Source organism: Xenopus tropicalis, chromosome 2 (assembly GCF_000004195.4).
Source record: "Xenopus tropicalis strain Nigerian chromosome 2, UCB_Xtro_10.0, whole genome shotgun sequence".
NCBI classification, from domain to species: domain Eukaryota; kingdom Metazoa; phylum Chordata; class Amphibia; order Anura; family Pipidae; genus Xenopus; species Xenopus tropicalis.
In genome coordinates this window covers 123,063,889-123,085,995 of record NC_030678.2, presented here as the reverse complement: position 1 = coordinate 123,085,995, position 22,107 = coordinate 123,063,889, and the positions used below count along the sequence as shown (strand labels likewise).

The following is a 22,107-nucleotide window of genomic DNA, read 5'->3' as shown; positions in this document are numbered from 1 at the left end:
TATTAAGAACAATCTATAAAATGGTATATGTTGTACAGGTATGGGATCCATTATCCAGAAACCTGTTATCCAGAAAGCTCTGAATTACTGAATGCCTGTTTCCCATAGACTCCATTTTAATCAAATAATTCAGATTTTTAAAATGCATTTTCTTTTTCTCTGTAATAATAAAACAGTACCTTGTATTTGATCCTAGCTAAGATATAATAAATCCATATTGGATGCAAAATAATCCTATTGGGGGTTATTAATGTTTTATTGTTTTTTTTAGTAGACAAGGTATGGAGATCCAAATTACTGAAAAACCCCTTATCTGGAATACCCTTGGTCCCGAGCATTCTGAATAATGGTCCCATACCTGTATATGCTATTATCAATCAATAACTATCATTATCAATAAAAGGCATTCATAAACTGGCCCCACATAAATTGACACTATACCAAACAGTAGTTTTGGGCCCATCTGCAAAGCCCTTCAACAGGATTTTCCAAAACAGAAGCCATAAGTGCCATGGGTCAATGCAAGGCAACATTCACATTAGAATACCCACCTATAATTATTAGATGATGTTACAGAGTCAGGGCAAATCAATGATAATTCACTGGGCAAAAAAATGTTGTAGAAGGAACCAAATAAGGATATTTGAATTGGAGAATCTTAAAGGATCCTTTTCCTTATCACATTGCATTTCTGTTAAAGTGAGCACATTTTCCATGCTTTTTTTTCCTCTCAGTGGTGTTCTTTTAAAAAATAAAAAGCCAAGCTTCAAAATATGTGCTAATTTTAGAACATAATAAAGAAAGCAATCATTTATTTTATGCCCCGGTCCTGGACTAAATAATAAATCAGGCCCATAGTGTATATAAATCTATTTGTCACTCAAACCTATGTGTGTGCATTAGTGTATATATACACACAGCGTATAAACAGAAACAAATAAGGTAATCTAACTGTAGCAAAACCTATATCCTTTGTGTACATTTGTAAACCATTAATGGCATTTTATATGATGCTGTCAGATTTACATCAGAAGTAGTGATAGATTTACATCAGAAGTAGTGATAAGAGCTTGTACATTGATTATTTAGAGGGGAATCAACTTGCTGTGAGTAATATCAACAGGCATTCTTTAAAGGTGCTCCAAACCCACTAGCAAGTATAGGGAACCTGCAAAAGCTCCCTTAGCACCCTAAACCACCACAAACTTGCTTCCCAGACAGTCCTGCCCCACCCCCACTGTTAAATCCCAGTCGATTATTATCGGTTCGACTTGAAACAGAGTAGAAAGTATCAGGAGCAAGGAAGGCTTTATTCCATAGGACAGCTAATACATACGGAGAATATAAGTTTGGCTCAAAGTCCCAAGAGTTCAATGGTTGCAAAGTCTTTCTTACGTTGTTTCTGGACACAGGAGATCTTTGATGTTCCGTAGCGTGGAAAGTGATGTTAGCAGGCTTCCATGAAATTCATCCACGTGAGATCTGCCCTGTCTTAGGACAGCTGGTTTATATACCTTTTTCTATCCATTACCACATATAGGAACTATATTTACTCTCAATTACGTATATTTCTCCGCCCTGTGTCTCCAATCATCTTATTTTACCCTTATAAAGCGTTACATTACATCATTCTGTCATAATGTAAGAAATCCGCATGATGTCGCCCGAGACCGTGAAATGGATTTCTCATAGGCGTTACATATACACATATTCCATATGATATTTAAAATAGCGTACAATTCCTACTCCTGAATATTAAATATATAACTTAAATATGATTCACAACACACAAGCATGCTTAACATAATATCTTAGAACAAAACGAGGTATTTTGTATTATTCGGTGCATGCATATAGTTTACATTTAAACGGACCGAAACTATAAGATCACTTTTTCTATGCATCTGTTCTGTCACTCACACATACGCTGGCTAGCTGATATCTGAGACTAATCCTTTTGAAAGGTCATGGCTAAATGCGATGCAGATACTGTATGTCTATAACTTTGTTATTAACTCCTTCTCTGCCTAACTGTATTTGACATCAGAAGATCTTACAAACCCCCCTTAATTTCTTTTTGGAATTCTAAAGAAATTACTAAGTCAACATTCACTCACACATTCATGGCCCTTTCGCTTCGTGACAGAACAGAGTTAGTTTTTTCGAATAATCATTTCCCTTAAAATTAATTCGCCCTGTTCTAGGCTCCGCCTTAAATTGCGATACATGCTTTTTGTTTTACAAATTAAACAAACTTGCATAAAAATACAAATGAGACATACACACAATAGAATGATAAATGGATGCAACATAAAATTTGTTGCTGCGGTTCCCGCAGAAGTATGCGACCAAGATTGAACCGATTTTGAGAATTTTTTCCACCATGTCATTCCAGACATTCCTGATAAATCATGTTCGATTAACTCTAAATTCCCTTGCTCGTGTTGGAAGATAACTTCAGCTTCATGCAACTGCTTATGTAATGAGTGCAATAGTCCCTGATCTTGTTCTAGTCGTGCTGCCCATTCTTTCCATGGAAACTCACTGACTTGTGATAGGTTAAATTGGATTGGAATACTATTAACATCTCTGGAAAGGTATCTAGGGACCGGTATTCTGACATTCCTCAGCACTACTTCGATTGGACCGTCTTGGGCACAATAGAGCCCTCTTTTGAGCTTAGAAGTGGCAGTGCATGAATGAAAGAATACTTTTACCTCTTCATCATTTGTCATCACCTGAAAACAGATCTTATCATTGTTTATAGGCGTGACTAGATCATATGTAGATTTAATAGTTTCAACTTGAACGGGGCACATAGATTGGTTATGAAAACATGAATGATAAACCGTTCTAATCTGATATGGAGTGCAAAGGACTTTTGAACTAAAATGCAAACATGCAGATAAATCTACTTGTTCGGGTTCAGCTGCTACAGATGGTATAATAAAATCTTTATACTGTAACTTATAAAACAACAACTGATTGTTACTAACAGGTATTCCTAAGATAGCCATGGAATAAACAGGTAGTTCTTGGCCTGCTAGTGGGATTAGTGAAGTGCCTAGACATTCTTTTTCATTGCAACCCATCCATTTATTGATCCAAAGATCAAGATGGTTTAAAGCTATTCTGTATTCCTCTGGTAAGCTATTACGGATTCCTAAAGGTGTAATTCCTCCGTGCAGGGCCTGTGCAGTGACTTTAAGGTCTGTGGAATATTCAATTTGAATTTCCATACAGGCTCTGGCTACCTCAGCTATATTTGAACTCTTCAAGAGCCCCACGGTTGTTTCCTGCAGGTGTAGGACTGAAGGACCCAGAACAGAAGCTGTCTTGACAACCATGGAATTTAAGATTTGATTCAAATTCCTTTGGACGTGAATACCCTTGCTGTCTAGTAAACCTGTACTTTCTAAGTCTTTCTGTAAAGAGCCAATGCTCATGCTGTTCATTACAGATCCCACGGTTCCAAAACCTCCTAGGATCTTTCCTATGACATCTCTCCTTGCTCTGGGTATGTTATGTTCCCTGTCTCCAAACCAGTAGTCCATTCCTTTCTCCATATTCACCAAATGAGGCCTACACTGTGGGTATCGTGTGGAAATTTTCCACTCTGACCGATTTAAAGTGCCACAGTATAGTAATAAATTGCCCATCTTTTAGAAGGGGTTTTGAGTGAAAATGGTTAATTTGGAAAGGGCTTGATGGTATGAAACTTTGTCCTGAGCAAGAGATGTTACGTGGGTGAGGTGTAACCGTTACCTTAGCTGATTTACATGCAGTTTTATTCTGAATGGAAATACAGCATTCATAGTTACCTTGATCTGCAAGTGTCAGCGCTTTGGACTTAAATTTGAGTGTTTGATCAGACCATTCTATCTTACCCATAATACCTTGATGTATGACAACCTGTGAACCAAAAGTAATGCTTCCTAGATTTTCTTTTCCTCGAATCCAGGATATTGTGGCCTCTGCAGGTAAACTCAGCCGTGTACCACAGCTTAGTTTTAAAGACAAGTCTTCCTGCAATTCTACTTTTTCTGGCCATATCCTGATTTCAGGAAAGACAACATCACTTTCTAAGAATGACATTTGTATGCTTATGGGTTCTAATCCCCTATCCGCTTGGATCTCCCAAACTCTTCCTACAGTATCGTCTCCTGCTTCCCTATCTTGGGATGATCTTCCTGGTCTGAGTTGTTTCATCCAAATTCTAGACGAGTAAAGGTTAAGAGGGTTAAGGGTGCCTTGTTTAGATATGTGAGCTTCCCCTAAGTCTGGATTACTTCTAAATGTTAGTGGTTGTTCCCCTCTAATTTCTAGTGTCCAAACTGCAAAGTCGTCTACATTACATTCCCATGATTGAGTGTTATTTTCATATGTATACGTCCCTTTCATCCATTTGTATTTGGCTCTAGGCCCTAAAGTTATATCAATCCGGATTTGTCCTCCTTGAAGAAAAGGGATTCTTACACAGAATTTCAAAACTGGACCTGATTGAGTTCCGAGAGATAGTTCTCCTTGTACTTCCGTTGGTTCTTCTGGTCCTTGCTCCTCTAGGATTTCTCCTAGTATGCGTGTTTTTCCTGTGGGCTTTGCCTCCGTTTGTTCTTCTCTTGCTTCCGGTTCTTCTCTCCGGACTCTTTCTGATGGAATCTTTTGGTTGGTGATTGTTGAGGCCATTGTTATCCCGATCATCATAAGGATGGCTGTAATGAAGAAGATCTGTCTTGTGCATGATTTCTTTTTCCTTGTTTTCATGTTGGAATCCCACAAGTAGGTTCCTGTTTCCTGTTAAAACAAAGCAGTATCATTCTTTTGGAACATACAATTTACATTGGTCCGCATGGACCCAAAAGTTTGTTGTCTACGCCTGTTTTTGTACTGAGTCGGAAGGTCTTTGTACCTGTAATGTTACCGGACCTAATTTGTTTATGATTGTGTAAGGTCCCTCCCATCCTGAGGACCAGGGTCCCGCCTTTCTCAGGGTTTTAACCATTACCATCCCCCCCTTTTGAAACTTTGTAAATTCTGGAGGAGTGATCTTTTGCATGTTAGAGGCGGCATGTGGGAGTATGGTAGCCAAGTTTTCCTGTAAAAGTTTCAACCATTCTGATTTTGCAATGGCATCCCTCTGTGGTGTAGACAAGAAAGGTTCGTTTGGAAAAACTAGTGGTATCTGCCTTCCTGTCATGAGTTCAAAAGGTGTATACTTTGTAGTGGAGGAAGTGGTTCCTCTGACACTTAGGAGGACCGCAGGTAGTGCGTCCACCCAGGTGTTTCCTCTATCCAGTAACATTTTTGTTAATCTGGATTTGAGGGTGCGATTAGATCTTTCCGCGACAGTCGAAGATTGCGGTCGATAGGGTAGGTGAAAGCGTTGGGCGACGCCCAATAGCGCACAGGTCGCTTGCATCACCTGACCTGTAAAATGGGTTCCCCTGTCGGACTCTAAAATTTGTGGAAAACCCCACCTGGAAAACACATGTTCCCACAAGGCCTTGGCTGCAGACTGTGCGTCATCCCTCCTTAAGGGGATGGCTTCAACCCATTTTGAGAACACATCCACTATTACCAATGCGTACTTAAGCCCATACTTACCTGACGGTAGAGGACCTATAAAATCTATTTGGAGTGTGGACCATGGTCCGTCTGCGGGTGGAACACGCTGTAAAGGTGGTCGTTGACCTTTAGGCCTTGGGTTGGTTTGGGCACAGATGAGACAAGAGGTTACTACCTTTTCTACTGTGTCTTTCATTGTTTCCCAGTAAAATTTTTCTTCTAATACCTCCAAAAGCTTTTTCTGTCCTATGTGGCCTAAACTTTCGTGATTGTATTTTGTGAATGGTATTTGTAAGTGTTTAGGAACCACAGGACGCAATTTCCCGTTTAAGTCATGAAATAACATTCCATTCTCACGAATAAAGGGGAATGTTAGGTCAACCTGAGGATTAAGAGATGGATCTTTCGCTTGCTCCTCTTCAAATGAGGGAAATCGTGTGTCTGCTTTCTTAACTGGAGAGACTGTGAGGGGTGTTTTGGGCATTACTTCCTCTCCATTAAGTGCTGCTTCTTTGGCTAGGGAATCAGCTATTGTGTTTCCTACGATAAGGGGATCCTCACCTTTCTTGTGAGCAGGCACTTTTACAATTGCATAGAGACGTGGTGCTTCCATGGCAAGTTTAAATGTTGTCTCTAGTGTCTCTTTTTGTGTAAGTGTCTTGTTGGAGGCATCTACAAATCCTCTACGTTGCCATACCGCTAAGTGATCTGTCAGGGATCTGACTACGTAGGAACTGTCACTATAGATGACTAGGGGGTGTTTTCCCTCGCTTAGATCTCTTTCTAAGACTGTTTTTACTGCTTCTAGTTCTGCCCTTTGCGCAGAAAAGTATCCTGGCAATTTGTGTTTAATTGCAAGATTTCTGTCTGGGTACCAAATAGAATAACCTGTGTAGTAGTTACCGTCTGCAAAAAATCTGGACCCATCTACAAATACTGCCTCATCGGTGGTACTTGCCTCTCTCCGGAACAGGATTGGTAAGGTTTCTTCTGCATCTACCAGGCATTCATGTATCTCTCCCTCATACTGCATGAGTTGTGAAAGAATGTATTTTGCCTTGTGATCGACCTTGATTTGCCTCCCTGATAAGGCAATTAACCATTGTGCAAATCTTTGATTAGACACGCCCGGAATGTTTCTCTCAAGGAGAAGCTTTAATGGGGTGTGTGGAGTTTGCAAACAAATTTCTTTAAATCCTACCAAATGTTCGGATGCATTTACCGCAAAATGGACTCCTAGAAGGTGTCTGACACAAACCTCAAATCCTCTTTCTACTGGGGTCAACAGCCTGGAAAAATATCCTACCGGTCTCCAATTTTCTCCCTGGAGTTGTAACACTACAGCTGAAATAGAAACATCAGATGTGTGTACCTGTAATGCAAAGGGAGCAGCTGGATCCACTGTGGCCAATGCAGGAGCCATTTGGAGATCTCTTTTGAGAGTCTCAAATGCTTCCTGGTGTTCTAGGCCCCAGTCACCAAAAGTGGATTGGTTACCCTGTAAGAGTTCATAGAGAGGTTTAGCTTTTTCTGCAAAGGACTCTATGAATTCTCTGGAAAAATTTAACAATCCCAGGAATTGACGTAAGGCCTTATGTGAGGTTGGGACAGGAAGTGTAGCAATAGCTTTGCTTCTTTCCTGTAAGGGTTTCCTGTAACCTGGGCCTATCTGGATCCCCAGAAATTGGACCTCTGGTTGTAGTAACTTCACCTTAGTGGTATGAAGTTTTAAACCTGCATTAGAGAGTATCGTGAACAATTCTTCTAACAGAATCAAATGTTCTTGTTTATCTACCGTTTGGAGCAGAATGTCGTCCACATACTGGAGGATACATTCTTGGCGTGAGAACATGGCTAATTTCTCCGCAAGGGCATTATTAAACAGGGTGGGACTGAGGGACCAACCTTGGATTAGTCGGCGGAAGGCAAATTGTTTATGGCGGAAAGTGAAGGCCGTTTTATAGGTACATCCCTCATCGAGTTCTACACTGAAATACCCGTTTTTGATGTCCAGGGTTGAGTACCAATTTGCAGTAGCTGAGATTTTTGACATTATGTCAGGCATCTCAGCCACAAGCTGGGTGAGGGGTGGTGTATGTTTATTTAACATTCTTAGATCAATGGTTAATCTCCATGACCCGTCCGGTTTTTTCACTGGCCATATGGGGTTGTTACATTTGGAGGTTGTTTCAGTAATTACTCCTATTTTTTCCAGATCCTGAATAATTTGTCCTATAGGTTCTATCGCTTCAGGAGGGAGTCTGTACTGTCTTTGTGGAGGGGGATCTGTTCCTTGGATGTTAACCCGTACACCTTCCATTAGACCACACTCATTTTTGGATTGGGCCCACAAATTTGGAAACTTGTGTACCAGCTCTGTGAGAACTTGATTATCCCCAGTATCTGGCCATTGAAACTCCTTTACCGTAATTTCAGTGGAGCATACAGTTTTCAAGTGGCCATATTCTGATGGATCAATCACAAACTGGTTTCTTCCCTCGGGCATCTTTCCAGATCGCCTTGTTGCCTAGATCAACAATCCATCCCCTCTTTTGCATGACATCTGTTCCCAGAATGTTGTCTGCACCCTCACAAAACCAGAAATCTACCTTGGTCTGTAAGTACCCAGGGATGGTTAAAGGAACGTCTGCGAACATAGTTGCAGTCGTGTGTCCCTTTCCGTTGAAACCGACAACAGTACAACTAGGTGCTGCTGGATCAGCTTCTAGTGGCAACTTTTTACCTATGATGCTTAACTGAGCCCCGGTGTCAACTAACAATTCTGTATGGATTCCAGCTAAAATGGCCTGGAGGTAAGGCCTTCCTGAGCCGTCCAAAGATAGGGGGCTGAGGTATTGTAGGGGGTGAAAAGTGGGGGCCTCTAGTCATTGTGGATTGACCACTTCCTCTGGGTATACCTGTGAATTGAGGACAGGCTGTGCACCAGAGTTAATTGTCAATTCCCTGACCTGCCTCAGAAGTGGTGCATAGGGTGATTCCCGTGCCACTGGAGTGTTAGCAGGTGGGGCTGAGGCTGCACTTGTAACCCCATTATCCCTCCCAACTCCCTTGGGTGGTAAATCTTTGACTGGTACTCTGCAGTACTTTCTGATATGTCCCTTCCTCTGACACCTATGGCAGACTAGGCTGTGCAGCCCTGTTGCAGAGGTGCCCTGTCTTTTAAAGGGTTTTGGGCCTGTCTCGGGGGTGGACATAGCTCTATTTGTTACCTGAGTGACTTCAGCTATTTTGGGTTTTAATTTGAGCTGTCTTCTATATTTGTCTATGAAAGTTGCAGCGTCCTCTAGCGTGCGCATTTTAGACACTAAAACTGCCGCTGCTGGGTCAAGATATTTGAATTTTTTTACAAAGGTTGAAATCATAGATTCTGGAGTTTCGTCCTGTTTTAGACCCATAACAAGTCTGTAGGCTTGTTCAAAAACAACCAAAAATGCAAATGGATCCTCATTTGCTGATGTTTTTAGGGTTTCTATTACCTCTAAAGATGGGAGTTCTTCCCCTGTAGTAAGGTACACTAACTGTTGGAGCCTATCTGTTTTTGTACCGTGTCTAGTCTGTCCTGCCTCTATTATTGGCTCACTTATGGGTGGGACTAGACGTCTAGAGAAATGTGTGGGGAGCCACACCTTGAATATCTGATTCTTTTGTGAATCAGAAAGGTTGTATTTGTTTAAATTTGATTCAAGGATGTCTGCATTAATGAAAGTATCTTTGTTTAAGTTATAGGCAGGTATATCTTTAAGGATTTTCATTAGTTGATCGTGAATTTTTAACTTAATTTTAGCGGCTTTGTCCAAGAGCTGACGCTTCCTCTGTTGGGCAGATTCGGCATCATTTAGCTCTTCTAGCTCCTCCCCACCTTCCTCATCTTGCCCTGAAGCCTGAGCTCTTCTGCCTGCACATATTAACTTAACCTCATCAGCATTTGCTATCTGTTGCTCTAATTCTAAAATATGGTCCATTAAGATGTTACAGTTTGAGCATTCATGCATGTCATTTTCTGTGTCATTTCTCTGTAGATTAGAGCAAATCATCTGACCGTGATTGTGTTTAAAAACCATATTATTAAAAATCTGAGTCATCTTCAGAATATTTCGTAACTTAAGCGTTCGTCTGTTTGGACAAATAAACTTACGGTCCAGTAGGGTATTTGCTTCACTACATTGTTGGTAAAGACTATGCCATAAATCTGAATCAGTATCAGCATTTGACATGAACTTATAAATCACATTACTTTGATTTGCAAACTTATTTATCAATTCCATAATTATAATTACCTGTCCTGTCGTCGTCCTGATGCGCTCTTCAAGACTGACGCCGTCTCTCGAGTTTTTAGACTGAGGACTTGGTACCAAGGGTCAAATTCCCTCCGACGGTGATCACCGAATTTTTCCGCTTTCCTCCGAAAAGTCCTGAACTTTTTCTGTTCTTCCAGGTTCTTTTTGATGCTGAATTCCGTTTCTGGCGTCCCCCCCTTCAATTTCAAGGGTACTTGAATAAGATACGCTTTAAATTGACCGTGACAGGGAGAGGATAACGTTCCGGAATGCACAGCAATCAGTCATAGGCTAGGCTCGTCATTAATTGTTAAATCCCAGTCGATTATTATCGGTTCGACTTGAAACAGAGTAGAAAGTATCAGGAGCAAGGAAGGCTTTATTCCATAGGACAGCTAATACATACGGAGAATATAAGTTTGGCTCAAAGTCCCAAGAGTTCAATGGTTGCAAAGTCTTTCTTACGTTGTTTCTGGACACAGGAGATCTTTGATGTTCCGTAGCGTGGAAAGTGATGTTAGCAGGCTTCCATGAAATTCATCCACGTGAGATCTGCCCTGTCTTAGGACAGCTGGTTTATATACCTTTTTCTATCCATTACCACATATAGGAACTATATTTACTCTCAATTACGTATATTTCTCCGCCCTGTGTCTCCAATCATCTTATTTTACCCTTATAAAGCGTTACATTACATCATTCTGTCATAATGTAAGAAATCCGCATGATGTCGCCCGAGACCGTGAAATGGATTTCTCATAGGCGTTACATATACACATATTCCATATGATATTTAAAATAGCGTACAATTCCTACTCCTGAATATTAAATATATAACTTAAATATGATTCACAACACACAAGCATGCTTAACATAATATCTTAGAACAAAACGAGGTATTTTGTATTATTCGGTGCATGCATATAGTTTACATTTAAACGGACCGAAACTATAAGATCACTTTTTCTATGCATCTGTTCTGTCACTCACACATACGCTGGCTAGCTGATATCTGAGACTAATCCTTTTGAAAGGTCATGGCTAAATGCGATGCAGATACTGTATGTCTATAACTTTGTTATTAACTCCTTCTCTGCCTAACTGTATTTGACATCAGAAGATCTTACACCCACCCAATCTTCCTAGGAGTTTTGCATCAAGTTTGGTGGCCAACCTATTCTGGTTACTACCACTACCATTCCCTTGAACTAATTGCGAAAAGGGCCATGTGTGCTAGGAGTTTACATATATAAAGCGATAAACAAAGGCTAGTTTACTTAGAAGTGGCACAGAAATGAGGTTTGTGAATCTGAAGATATTGGTATTATTATCTACTGAGTGGTGACCATTGTTTTGGCTTGTAAATAGTTATGAGCAAAAATTTTCACCAGGTATCGCTGTGCAAAAACGCCCATTGACTTCTCTGCGTTTTGCAAATCTTTGCCATTTTGTGAACTTCTCAGCAAAGCAAAATGGGACAGATCACTAAAATAAAAATTTAGATAATTAATAAATCAGTCCTTTTGCGCAGCTAAAATGACAGTAATTCATATCTACTGTCAATAGTTGCTGGTAGTGATAAGTGAATCTGTCCCGTTTCACTTTGCTGAAAAATTTGTGAATCTTTGAAAAGATTTGTGACATTTTTTGGGATGCTGGAGACAAATTTCTTGCCAAGTGGCGATTTTTTGCGTCTGTTTCGTGAATAAATACGTCAATCGCAAAATGCGGAAATTCACCACGAATCCATGCCTGGAGAATAATTTCGCTCATCACTAGTACCTGCTTCAAAGTAAGCCGGTAGAATACTGTAAATGTAAGATAAAATTAGTTGCAACAAGCATTTGTAAGTGTATAAACACATTGATGTATATTGTATCTAAGATATTTAAAAATACAGGTATGGGACCCATTATCCAGAATGCTCGGGGCCAAGGGTATTCCGGATAAGGGGTCTTTCCGTAATTGGGATCTCCATATCTTAAGTCTACTAAAAAAACAATAAAACATGAATTAAACCCAATAGTATTGTTTTACATCCAATAAGGATTAATTATATCTTAGTTGGGATGAATTACAAGGTACTGTTTTATTATTACAGAGAAAAAAGAAATCAGTTTTAAAATTCTGAATTATTTGATTAAAATGGAGTCTATTCGGAGTTTTCTGGATAACAGGTTTCCGTATAAGGGATCCCATACCTGTACAGCAAATCTTTATTTTTTGTGCAGTGGATATGGCATTTTGAAGTACTATCTGGTTAGTAGCTTTGCTGCATTGTTCATATGTTATTTCTTTCAATGCAGTGGACTGCTACACCCTCAGAGAGTGTAATTAAAAATATATGCAACATTCCTAGGGAAGACGTGTCCAAATAATGTCTGTAGTGCTGAGAGCAATTACAGTGAACTCCGGTTTCACAAATTTCCTTGAGTCCTCCTGAGTACGCCCTGCAGGATTTTTATGTCTGTATAAAATATTTATCGAGCAATTGGATAAAGTCAGATCTAACATGATTTCAGCAGTGCAGGGAGCTTTCATTATAATACAGAGATGAATCTGTTCAAAAATGAAAAATACAGCTGGGATGTTTTAATTGGACTTCTAAGTGTTAATGCAGTGATTGGGAGAAAAGTTGCTCAACTCCCAGTATTTATAAAGGTAACTGTACATTAGTTCCGATCTTGCTCCAGTAAATCTAAAACCAATTTTCCCTCCTGTCTCACTATTTTCTCAATATTCAATGATTTCAAAGTTTAAAATATTACCAACATCACAATTCGTATGCAATCTGTATTGTCCAGAATTGCTCTTGCTTTGATAACTGTGAAATCATTTAGCGCAATAAAGGAAAGATAATATTATTTCATTCCCAAACACTGATAATCTATTTATATTGTATTAATTTACCAGTAACATCAAGCATAAACCACTTTGATAAATATTTGAATGTTCTACTTCTGACTTGCAATTGTAAAATCTAAATATTAGCTTTCTGCTTTGTTACATTCACTAATAGAATGTTTCCTTTCCATAACTGCTAGGATTACAAGATGATTTCAGATGGGAGGGTTTTTTGTTTAAAAAAAATGAAAAGGGGGGGAAAATAAATGTGTGAAAATAAAAGTTAATGAATAATATTTTTTGAATGGTTGTGCCTGTTTATCACTCTTTATCAGTGTTGCAGTGGCCAGAATGTAGGACAGGTTTGAGGGCAGCACTAAAGAAAGGCTGCAGCTTTTTTAAAGAACTATTCTCAAGAATGAGGGGATTCATGGAAAATAAAGGAATAGCTTCCCTAGATTTTTTTAATTGAAATATAAAAAAAAAATCATTTTTTTCAGATTTCAGTGTAGGATTTTGCTGATGAAGCACTTCAATTCATGTGTGAAGGCAGCATGTGTCCCTATGACAGTAATAGTTTAAGCTTAATAATGCCCTTTATGATAACTGCTTTATAAACATATTACCACCAAATGTGATTTTGCTTCTGTAAGGCAAAGGTATAGGGGGAAATGTCAGTGAGTTTTTAGTAGTACAAATATGCCTTTGGGATACACTTTCATGCAACACACACAGGGCAATGGAGAGAAAATTTGTGGTTTGATCCCATCTCAAGGTTACTAAATCTGTGGCAGGCAAATTCCCCGTTTTTCTCAAACACAGCTTTGTGCATATTTGTTTCAATTTTGTAACACTTTAATATTCTATTTCTGCACCCCCCAAAAAGCAGGTCCTCTGTTTGCACTGCTTCATGTAGGCAAAGCTTTACAGGGTTTGCTCAGGTGTGTATGTGACTAATTCCCTGTGTCATATGGTGTTAAGTGGGTCATACTTAATTTGCACAAGAATGTGTTCTTTGGTAAATTTCCCTCAGGGATTATGGCCCTAAAATGCTTAGGGCCTTAGGATGTTACTTGGGGCTTGTACTGAGCAGATGCTTCACAGCACTTTTTACAAACATTTTTTTTTTCTTTAACCCTATTGCACAGAATAATATAGATGGATTGATCATATAAAATTAATATATAATGAACTCTTAATCTTTCTTTGAATATTGTGGGGTTCATTTGGTTGCACAATATCGAATTGTCTCTAACACAAAGAAGAAAAGACGCCACAGTGCATTTGACAGTTTGTCAGTGGCATGTATAATTGTATCTTTGACCTCAATTAACTTACTCAGAACACGATTTAATTACCATTGTTGAAAAGATTGCCCTTTTCTGCTCTTGCAAAAATTATATCAAGTGTTTTCTGAAACAACATTAATCCTGTTTGAGCATACTTAGTATATTTTGTAGAGAAAGCTCTCCAGGTGTGAAATATATTGTCAGACATCTTGTCCTATCCTAGCAGCAAAAGGTGAGTCTGTGGTTAAAGATTCATGTTCTTGGATAACCTGCTGGTGTCTTTTCTTAACAGAACATTTTGTACCCGTGGGTGTTAACATTTGCTATCCAAATTTCATTTCACAAGCATCAAATGGTGCCTTTTTAGTTCAAAATTAATAAAAGTTAAATTAAAATGATGATGCACATACAGTGTTCAAAGCTTTCATATTATAAGGTGATTTTCACATTTTTCATTAAGACGTACATCTAGTCCTCACAGTTAAGATTGCAGGTATCAACAGGTATTCCCATCATCAGTGTTGCAAGCAAGTGTCATAATTAAGTCTGCTTTTGTATTTGAGCTACTAATGTAAAGGGATGTCATAATTTTGTATTTGTCTGGTGTCTAGATGTCTGGTTTTGTATTTGAATTACTAATATAAAGGGATTATGTCATGATTTTTATGCTGTACTAAATAACAGTGTGTACATTACAAATAACTCACTCTATCATTTAAAATGTTATTCTTGAACCACAAAATGTATTTTTTTAGTTGTAATTTTGGTGTGTAGGCAGCCATGTCAGGTCATTGTTTCTGATCCGAAGCTTTCAGAAAGAGCCAGCGCTACACATTAGAACTGCTTTCAAATAAGCTATTGTTTCTCCTACTCAGTGTAACTATAAGTCATGAATTGGGTGAGCCGGAGTTGGATTTTTACTATTGAGTGCTGTTATCATATCTACGATTAGGTGGGGCATGGGAGAATTTTTACCAATGCCACTGTCAGGGAGTTGTTATCTGATTGGCTGCTGGGGGGTGATATCACTCCAACTTCAGTTCAGTAAAGAGTGTCTGAAGTTTATCAGAGTACATGTCACATGACTGAGGGCACCTAGGAAACTAACAACATATATAGCCTCACATCACATTTCAAAATGAAATCTAAAGGAGGAGGGCTATTGAAAAAAAAACGTTTCCTGTGACAGAATCCCTTTAATCCAAGAATTCTCCATAACCTTTAAAGCTACTTGTATCTCAAAAACATGTTGAAAATTTAACCTTTACAAGTGGAATGTAATATTTCAGATTACAAATATAAAATATTTTCTTTTGGACCCCCGTTTGAGAATAAAATCTTAAATCAGAAACCCTTTTAGAAGCAACAGGTGAACAGACTGGAGAAAAATTCCATTCAGGCCTCCCCAGAATTGCAAGGGTGTCTCGGATTCCTTCTGAAATTACATAGATGTTGAAGTTACTGTGAATTTTAAACACAGTTGAGTAACGGCACATTCCACCCTTTTTTAAAATTGCATGTGGCCAGTTGAATTTAAGATCAGTTAAAACAAGGTTTAAAAAAGGCATGTGAAAATCTCATTGCTGATTTTTTTTTCCCCAAAAGAATAATAAGTTTGCCAGGTTTTGTGAGGTTTTAGCTGGCTGGTTCTAGCTTTGATTGAACAAACAAGAATTCACAAAAAAAGAAAAGAGGCAGGGATTGTGAGTAAGTAAAGCTGTTTGTTTTTTTTGTTTTTACCTTGTTTTACCTGACCCCAACCCTCATTGAACAATAAATTAGCCCCCCAGAGTGCAGATAAGTTATACATATGTGAAGTTCAGAGTATAACGTGCCCTTTCATAAAGCCAGATAACTAACAATCAAACCGCTTGTCCCAACAGAGATGTAAAACTGTGTATGAGTCTTCTTCTACCCTGTGCTGCACTGTGTAAACAAAAAAATCTTTAAATACTAACTATTTCTCAGGATACCATGGTATTTCCTTTATTGGCAGCAGAAGCCAGTCTAACATTCATAACCTCACAGGAATGCTTTATTGCAGTTTTCCTCCACCAGTGAGTACCAAGGTGAAATGTTGTTTCACATGACTAGAAATTCAAGACTGGTTTAATGCTATTTTAGAGTAGTAACCCAGAGCTAGAAACCAGCTATTAACTCTGAGCAGTCAACTGAATTAAGACTAATAAAGGCAACATTATAATTTGTTCCTATGGTTTGCTACTCCAGGGGGCTGATTTATCAAGTGGGAAAAATCGTATTAGATAAGAAAATTTCAGATCGCATTGCGGTCGTACGAAAATATTGTGGTACGATCCGAAAGTTCCGAAATGTTCGTATCCAAACGATCATAAAGGGTGCGAAAAACTTTCTGACTTTGAACCTTCTGTGCATGTTTTTGGAAGGCTCCCATAGGACTCAATGGCACTCTGCAGCTCCAACCTGGCCCAAGGAAAGTCTCCCATAGGAATCAATGGCACTCTGCAGCTCCAACCTGGCCCAAGGAAAGCCTCCCATAGGAATCAATGGCACTCTGCAGCTCCAACCTGGCCCAAGGAAAGTCACGATACCGAAGCTGGAATGAATAACGAAAATTTTGTACTCGTTGGGACAATACGATTTTGTCACACAAATTGTCGCAAAGTACTAAAAAGTAATGGAAATTAATGAAAAAATTGCAGATTTTTAGTATTAGGACTCAATCGTACAATCGGGCCTCTAGTTGCAGGTCTACAGTGTTAATGTAGGGCAATATTACCAATTTGCCTTGAATGCTGTATAATAAAGGGCCATACTTTCTTCCTTTAGGGGTATTTAACAGCCACAGCTGCCCCCCCCCCCCGTATTTCAGGCTCCTCTTTCTGAATTCATTGTTGATACAAGACTTCTCACTGACCAGAGGTAAAATGAAATAGTGCTCCTCCATCTCTAGATGTACAGTTTTATCTATCATCCAAATGAGATAGCACAGCAAGAGAATATTATATATCCATTAATTTTGCTAGTGTTTCCACATTTTAACCTTTTTATGTGCAAACAACTGCTCTGTGCCATAGATTTTCAGAATAATGGCGAGACCCAGATCAATTCAAGGCATTTTATGTAGGAGTCAAACTCAATCTTTGAAGCTTTAGTTTCTTTTTCACAAATCAGTAAATCAATAGAAAGTCTGCAGCGTAGCTTTTGTAACATCCTTTGAAAATGTTTCTACTTTTGCACTTTTTTTTCTTTTTTTAAATATCTTCACCAGCTCAGCACCTATTTACTGTTACTATGTCAGCAACATTGCTGCTCCGCCAGAATTATATTTGACAGTGCTTTGCAGTGTACAATAGTTTGATGTTCTGCATATAACAAATGTAACATGACAAGTCAGTTAACTGAAGACCAAACAATTCATATTTGTCATTTGCACATTTTATAACCCATATATTAAGCTTCTTAGTCCAGTCTGTGCCTAAGGGCTTATTAATAGAAAAGTATATTGACTAAATTTCCTAAAATCCTATTTAAACACACACTTCTATTTCTTTTGTGCTGAAGTTAATTAAACACGGAGCATGTAATTAGCACTAGTTCAGTGAATGTCATAAAGAGATAATCGAGCCAGCATTTGCTATTTTATATAAAAATATTAGGTTTTTGGCCAGCCCTGCTTTATAACAGATCAAACACTTTGATGTTAACCGCTACCATGTAAATCTTTTTTGCACAGACCCAATAGGCATATCAAGCCTTAATCACATGCTATTTCTAAAGATCCAAGGATAAAGCTAATTGATACAAAGGACATAATATTATTCCTTAAGCTCACGTTAACCCACCGCTCTGTAATTAAGGACATAGTCAAAATCTGAGAATTTATCTTCCCAAGAGTATTTGTCCTGCCTAAATCACTTATGAACGAGACATAGCTCTCCACTCAGCCTCGCAAAATGTCCAGAGAAAATAAGATGACTATGAAGCTATTAAATGAGCATTCATGCTATACTGTATGCATATTATTTAAAGTTGGTCAGATAAGCATTGTTTAATACTCTGTAAAGGTGGCCATACACAGTAAGATCCACTTGTTTGGCAAGGTCACTAAATGAGTGGATCTATATGAGCTATAAGCTGCCAAATCAGTCTGAAGGACCCAAATCACCAGCTAAAATGTGCCCGTGTATGACACCTTAATTGCGGCTTCTTCAGCAGGCACACAGACTTAAGGATTAATGGACAAAAATCATTTTAATGGCAAGCACTGGCAATAGCTCAATCTCCACATGAATAGTTTTGAACGCAACTGCGTCCGTTTTGTAAAATCATCCATGGTTTTTAATTCAACGAATGCAACTGTGCACAGCCACAATTACATTGGTATTCTGGCGGGTCAGGGAAACATGGCGGATTGCATATAAAAGCACTGTGCATACATACACTTGCGTTTTTAAATTAGATCTGTTTGACTCCTTGCTGTAATTGCACAGTAGTAATTGCTTTGATTCATGTTTATTAAAAAGATAATTCAATATATTTTTAATTTTCAGGAAAGTGTTATTGGTTCAAAAACATATAAAACTGCTGTGAATCCCTCAACAGCCTAGATGATTCAGCTGGATATTTAAAACATTTGCCCATAAATTCTGAATTCTAAATTCTGCAGATTGAAAATATTACTGTCTATAAATTTGTAAAACTACTACTCTTTATACAAGATCAACCAACTAAGCTACACATCAACAAGGGTGATTCATTAGATCTAGATTGCTTTTTCCCCCAAAAATTTGAATTGTAAATATTTTAAGAATATCTTTTATAAAAACATCACATAAAAAAGCAAGTTTCTGTAGAAGTCAATAGGAGTCCCCCCCCCGCAGTTTATTAAAACAGTCAAAACTTGCATCCTCATTGAAAAATGCAATGACCCTTGAAACATGTGTACGGTATGCCACATAATGTTGCCTTTCCAGTATAGCAACAGATAGGAATGACTTAGGGGCACATTTACTAAGCATTTTTGAGATAAAGTCGGATTTTTTATGTCTAGATAATTTCGAGATTTATGAATTAGTTTTTTCCAGAACTCGATTTTTTCATTATTGTTCCCCAAAAAAGTTTTTTGAAAAAAAAAACAAACTTCAATTATTCGTGATTTATTCATGTTTAGTTAACTTTTTTGTGTAAAATTTTTTTTTAACAGGTTTGATCTGTTGAATACCATTGAGTCCTATGGAGGCTTAGAATAGTAGAGGAATAGAATAGTCATTGACACATTTTCAAGGACAAGTTAATACCCTCATTGTTTACAGTTTCACCCAGTTTCAAGGGGACCTCAGTCCCCTCAATGGTTTCAGCTTCTCCCTGTTTCAAGTGAAACATAAACACATTATTGTTTTCAAAGATTGGGTGCCAATGCTCCTAAAATGGCTGCTGGAGCAATTGCTGCTGGGAAAAAATAAGATTATTCATGGTAAGAACATCCATTTAAATGTATTTTTCAAGTTTTAACAGTACTTTCAACTCGAAAAATCTGTGATTTTCGAATGTAATTCGTACGAACGATTCAAGCATTGTTGTGACATTTTATAAATACAGCAATGATCGTGTTTAATTCGAATTTATACCATGTTGATTTTATACGACTTTCAAGAAAGTCCCTACAGCCAGGGCTCCTGTCATTAATACATTAAAAGTATTCAAGTTGATTGCTATGGGCAATTTGCACCCAATCTGCCTAAAGTATATGTACTAGTCTAAACAAATGGTGATTAAAATTAGCAGGAATCTGGGCAGCCAAACTGGCCAGTGATCTGGGCAGATCTGCTGATTTAAATAGGACATTTTTAAACTATGAGTTCACCTGCTTATAAAATCCCCTTGCATATGCCGTGAAGCATGTGAGGACAAACCATGGTAATAGCATCTTGTTCAAGGGTCATTCTCCCTTCCTCCTACACTAACGTGCAAGAGCACAAGATTTTCATATTGAAACAGTTTTTTTCTGTGTTCGCAATATCAAGTTTATAAGGTAAAAAGCATGTGCAGTAATCTCTAGATATAATTGTAATTTACTGTAGGTAGAAAATGATAAGGCCAATGTTGACTGTAATAATCATGTAAGGATTTGGTTATTAGTGTTGAGAGCTGGAGCTCTATGTTACCAGGTTATATAAAACTACATATAGTTATGTCTTATATTTTCATATTCACATTTTTCATTAACTAGACATGACATATGAAAATGTAGTTATTTGTTTGCATTCACTCTATTCAAGATGTTCATGTGAGAGCTGTGGTATTGCCAGCTAACATGTCCCATTCTTCACAGGCATCAGCTAGGCATTTATCAATGGTAGGGTATATATTATACTGAAGTCTATGGAGAACACCTATGCTGAGACAGTTGATATTGCAGCAGCCTTTAATGATGCAATATATTTCAAATAATTCAATATATTTCAGAGGAACACCATTTACTACAATTGCAAAAATGATGCATATTGCTCTATGTTGAGCTGAATGCACCCTTACATCCAAATTTAATGTAAATATGACGGGTCGTAATATTCCGTCCACTGAATATGTGGTTCCCTTAGTTTCTAAGATAGCATATTCAATATAATCAAATAGGGACTCTTTTGCATTTGTATCTTGATATCTGCAATGTATGGAAGTATATGGATGAAGACAAGGCTGTTTGGAATTATACAATTAAATACAGTCTTCATGTAGAGTACAATAGAACTCAACATACATGCTGAAATTTGCTTGCACCCTGTTGTGAACATGTACAGAAATTTCCTATACAATTTAAATAACAGTTATTTCCCTGCTGTGGTAGAAAGCACAGAAGCCTCAATGGCACTGTACACTCTAGTCCCCCCTGCAAAGCAGTTGAAAAGGCACACAACTTCAACATTTAAGTGTACTTGCCCCCTAGGTGTCATATTTAAAAGGGCTGGGTAAGAATTAATCTTATGTTTATACGCTTTTTGGAAAATATAACACACGTTTCTAAAGCTGTTGATACTGACATAAGTATTTACAGCTACTGAAATGGAAATTACACTCAACGTTTAATGTGTATAAAATACTGTTAACTCATTCATTTCCAGTATTTTTATTAAACTACTAACTATCCATAATTTTTTATCTTATCTTGCAAGCAAGTTTCTAAGCCCCCATATACAATTAATACAGGTATATGGACCTATACAATTCTCTATAAATAGGTTGGCATAATACATAATGGTAACAGAAATGCGCTGAGTATAAAAATGTGGGATTTTCTGTTTTCCTTTGAAAATATTTCAAGGAGTGCATACAACCGCCATGCATATAGCACCTTGTTAAAATCCAACCTCTGTGTGCCTTAGACGGCTTAATATAATTTTTCATAATAGACAAAGGCACTTGTTCTTGTCTTCATGTACTTCCAGTGCTCTGATTTCTGAGAAATGTTTGAGGTTATTCTGCCACCAAGATGTGTGAAAATATCTAGCTTTTGAAACAGTAATATTTTGAAAACACTGATGGGTTGAACTAGCAGTCACATTCTATCATTTATACACAATGATGTTGCTGTACAGGAAAAGCAATATCACAGAATAAAACCTAGCACTTAGTGAATGTAATAAATATAGAAAAAGAGATGAGCTCTGGGAAATTTGAACAGGTATTTACAGACTTGTTGTAGTGTTACAACATAACACGAGCTTTCCCCTGGTTTTATTGCATCTTGAATCTTTTATTTAAGACAGTGTAAAGTGCTGACAGTTTTATCCCTAAAAAGTAAAGATGACAGCTAGTTTTACAGCCCAATGCATTCTGAGACAATATAATTTTGGTTTCATCTTAGAACACTTAATTGCTCCAAAATTAAACATGTCTGAATACAAAATTATAGACAAGGAAAAAAAAATATTCTGGAGGGAGACGTTGTATATATCTATTTGATATACCAAAAGTTAATCTATTTTTGACATGCTCTCAGAGATTAATTTCTTTTATCAAAGGAACAATAGCATGTGTAAGTCAAGATCACAGAACTCTGTTTGCCCCAGCTGCTTGATAAAGGTGACTTGTCTGATACGTGGCCAAGTACAAATAAATATCTCTAGGCAAAT

The 22,107-nt window shown here is 37.9% G+C and overlaps 2 protein-coding genes across 4 annotated transcripts in view; one reads left to right on the top strand and one right to left on the bottom strand.

The window, feature by feature from the left end:
• Window positions 1–22,107, top strand: part of gpc6 (glypican 6) — a 574,948-nt gene that overhangs the window by 226,849 nt on the left and 325,992 nt on the right. The window lies entirely within an intron of this gene.
• LOC101733871 lies at window positions 1,290–10,985 on the bottom strand. The gene is made up of 2 exons (XM_004911678.3): window positions 9,864–10,985; window positions 1,290–4,794 (listed from the first exon to the last, which is right to left on the bottom strand). The coding sequence occupies exon 2, from the start codon at window positions 4,762–4,764 to the stop codon at window positions 3,583–3,585; it is 1,182 nt and encodes a 393-aa protein (XP_004911735.1). The 5' UTR covers window positions 4,765–4,794; window positions 9,864–10,985; the 3' UTR covers window positions 1,290–3,582.

What these genes read in the sequence shown, in the direction of transcription:
- LOC101733871 (XM_004911678.3), bottom strand. Translation starts at nt 4,764, where the DNA reads ATGAAAACAAGGAAAAAGAAATCATGCACAAGACAGATCTTCTTCATT.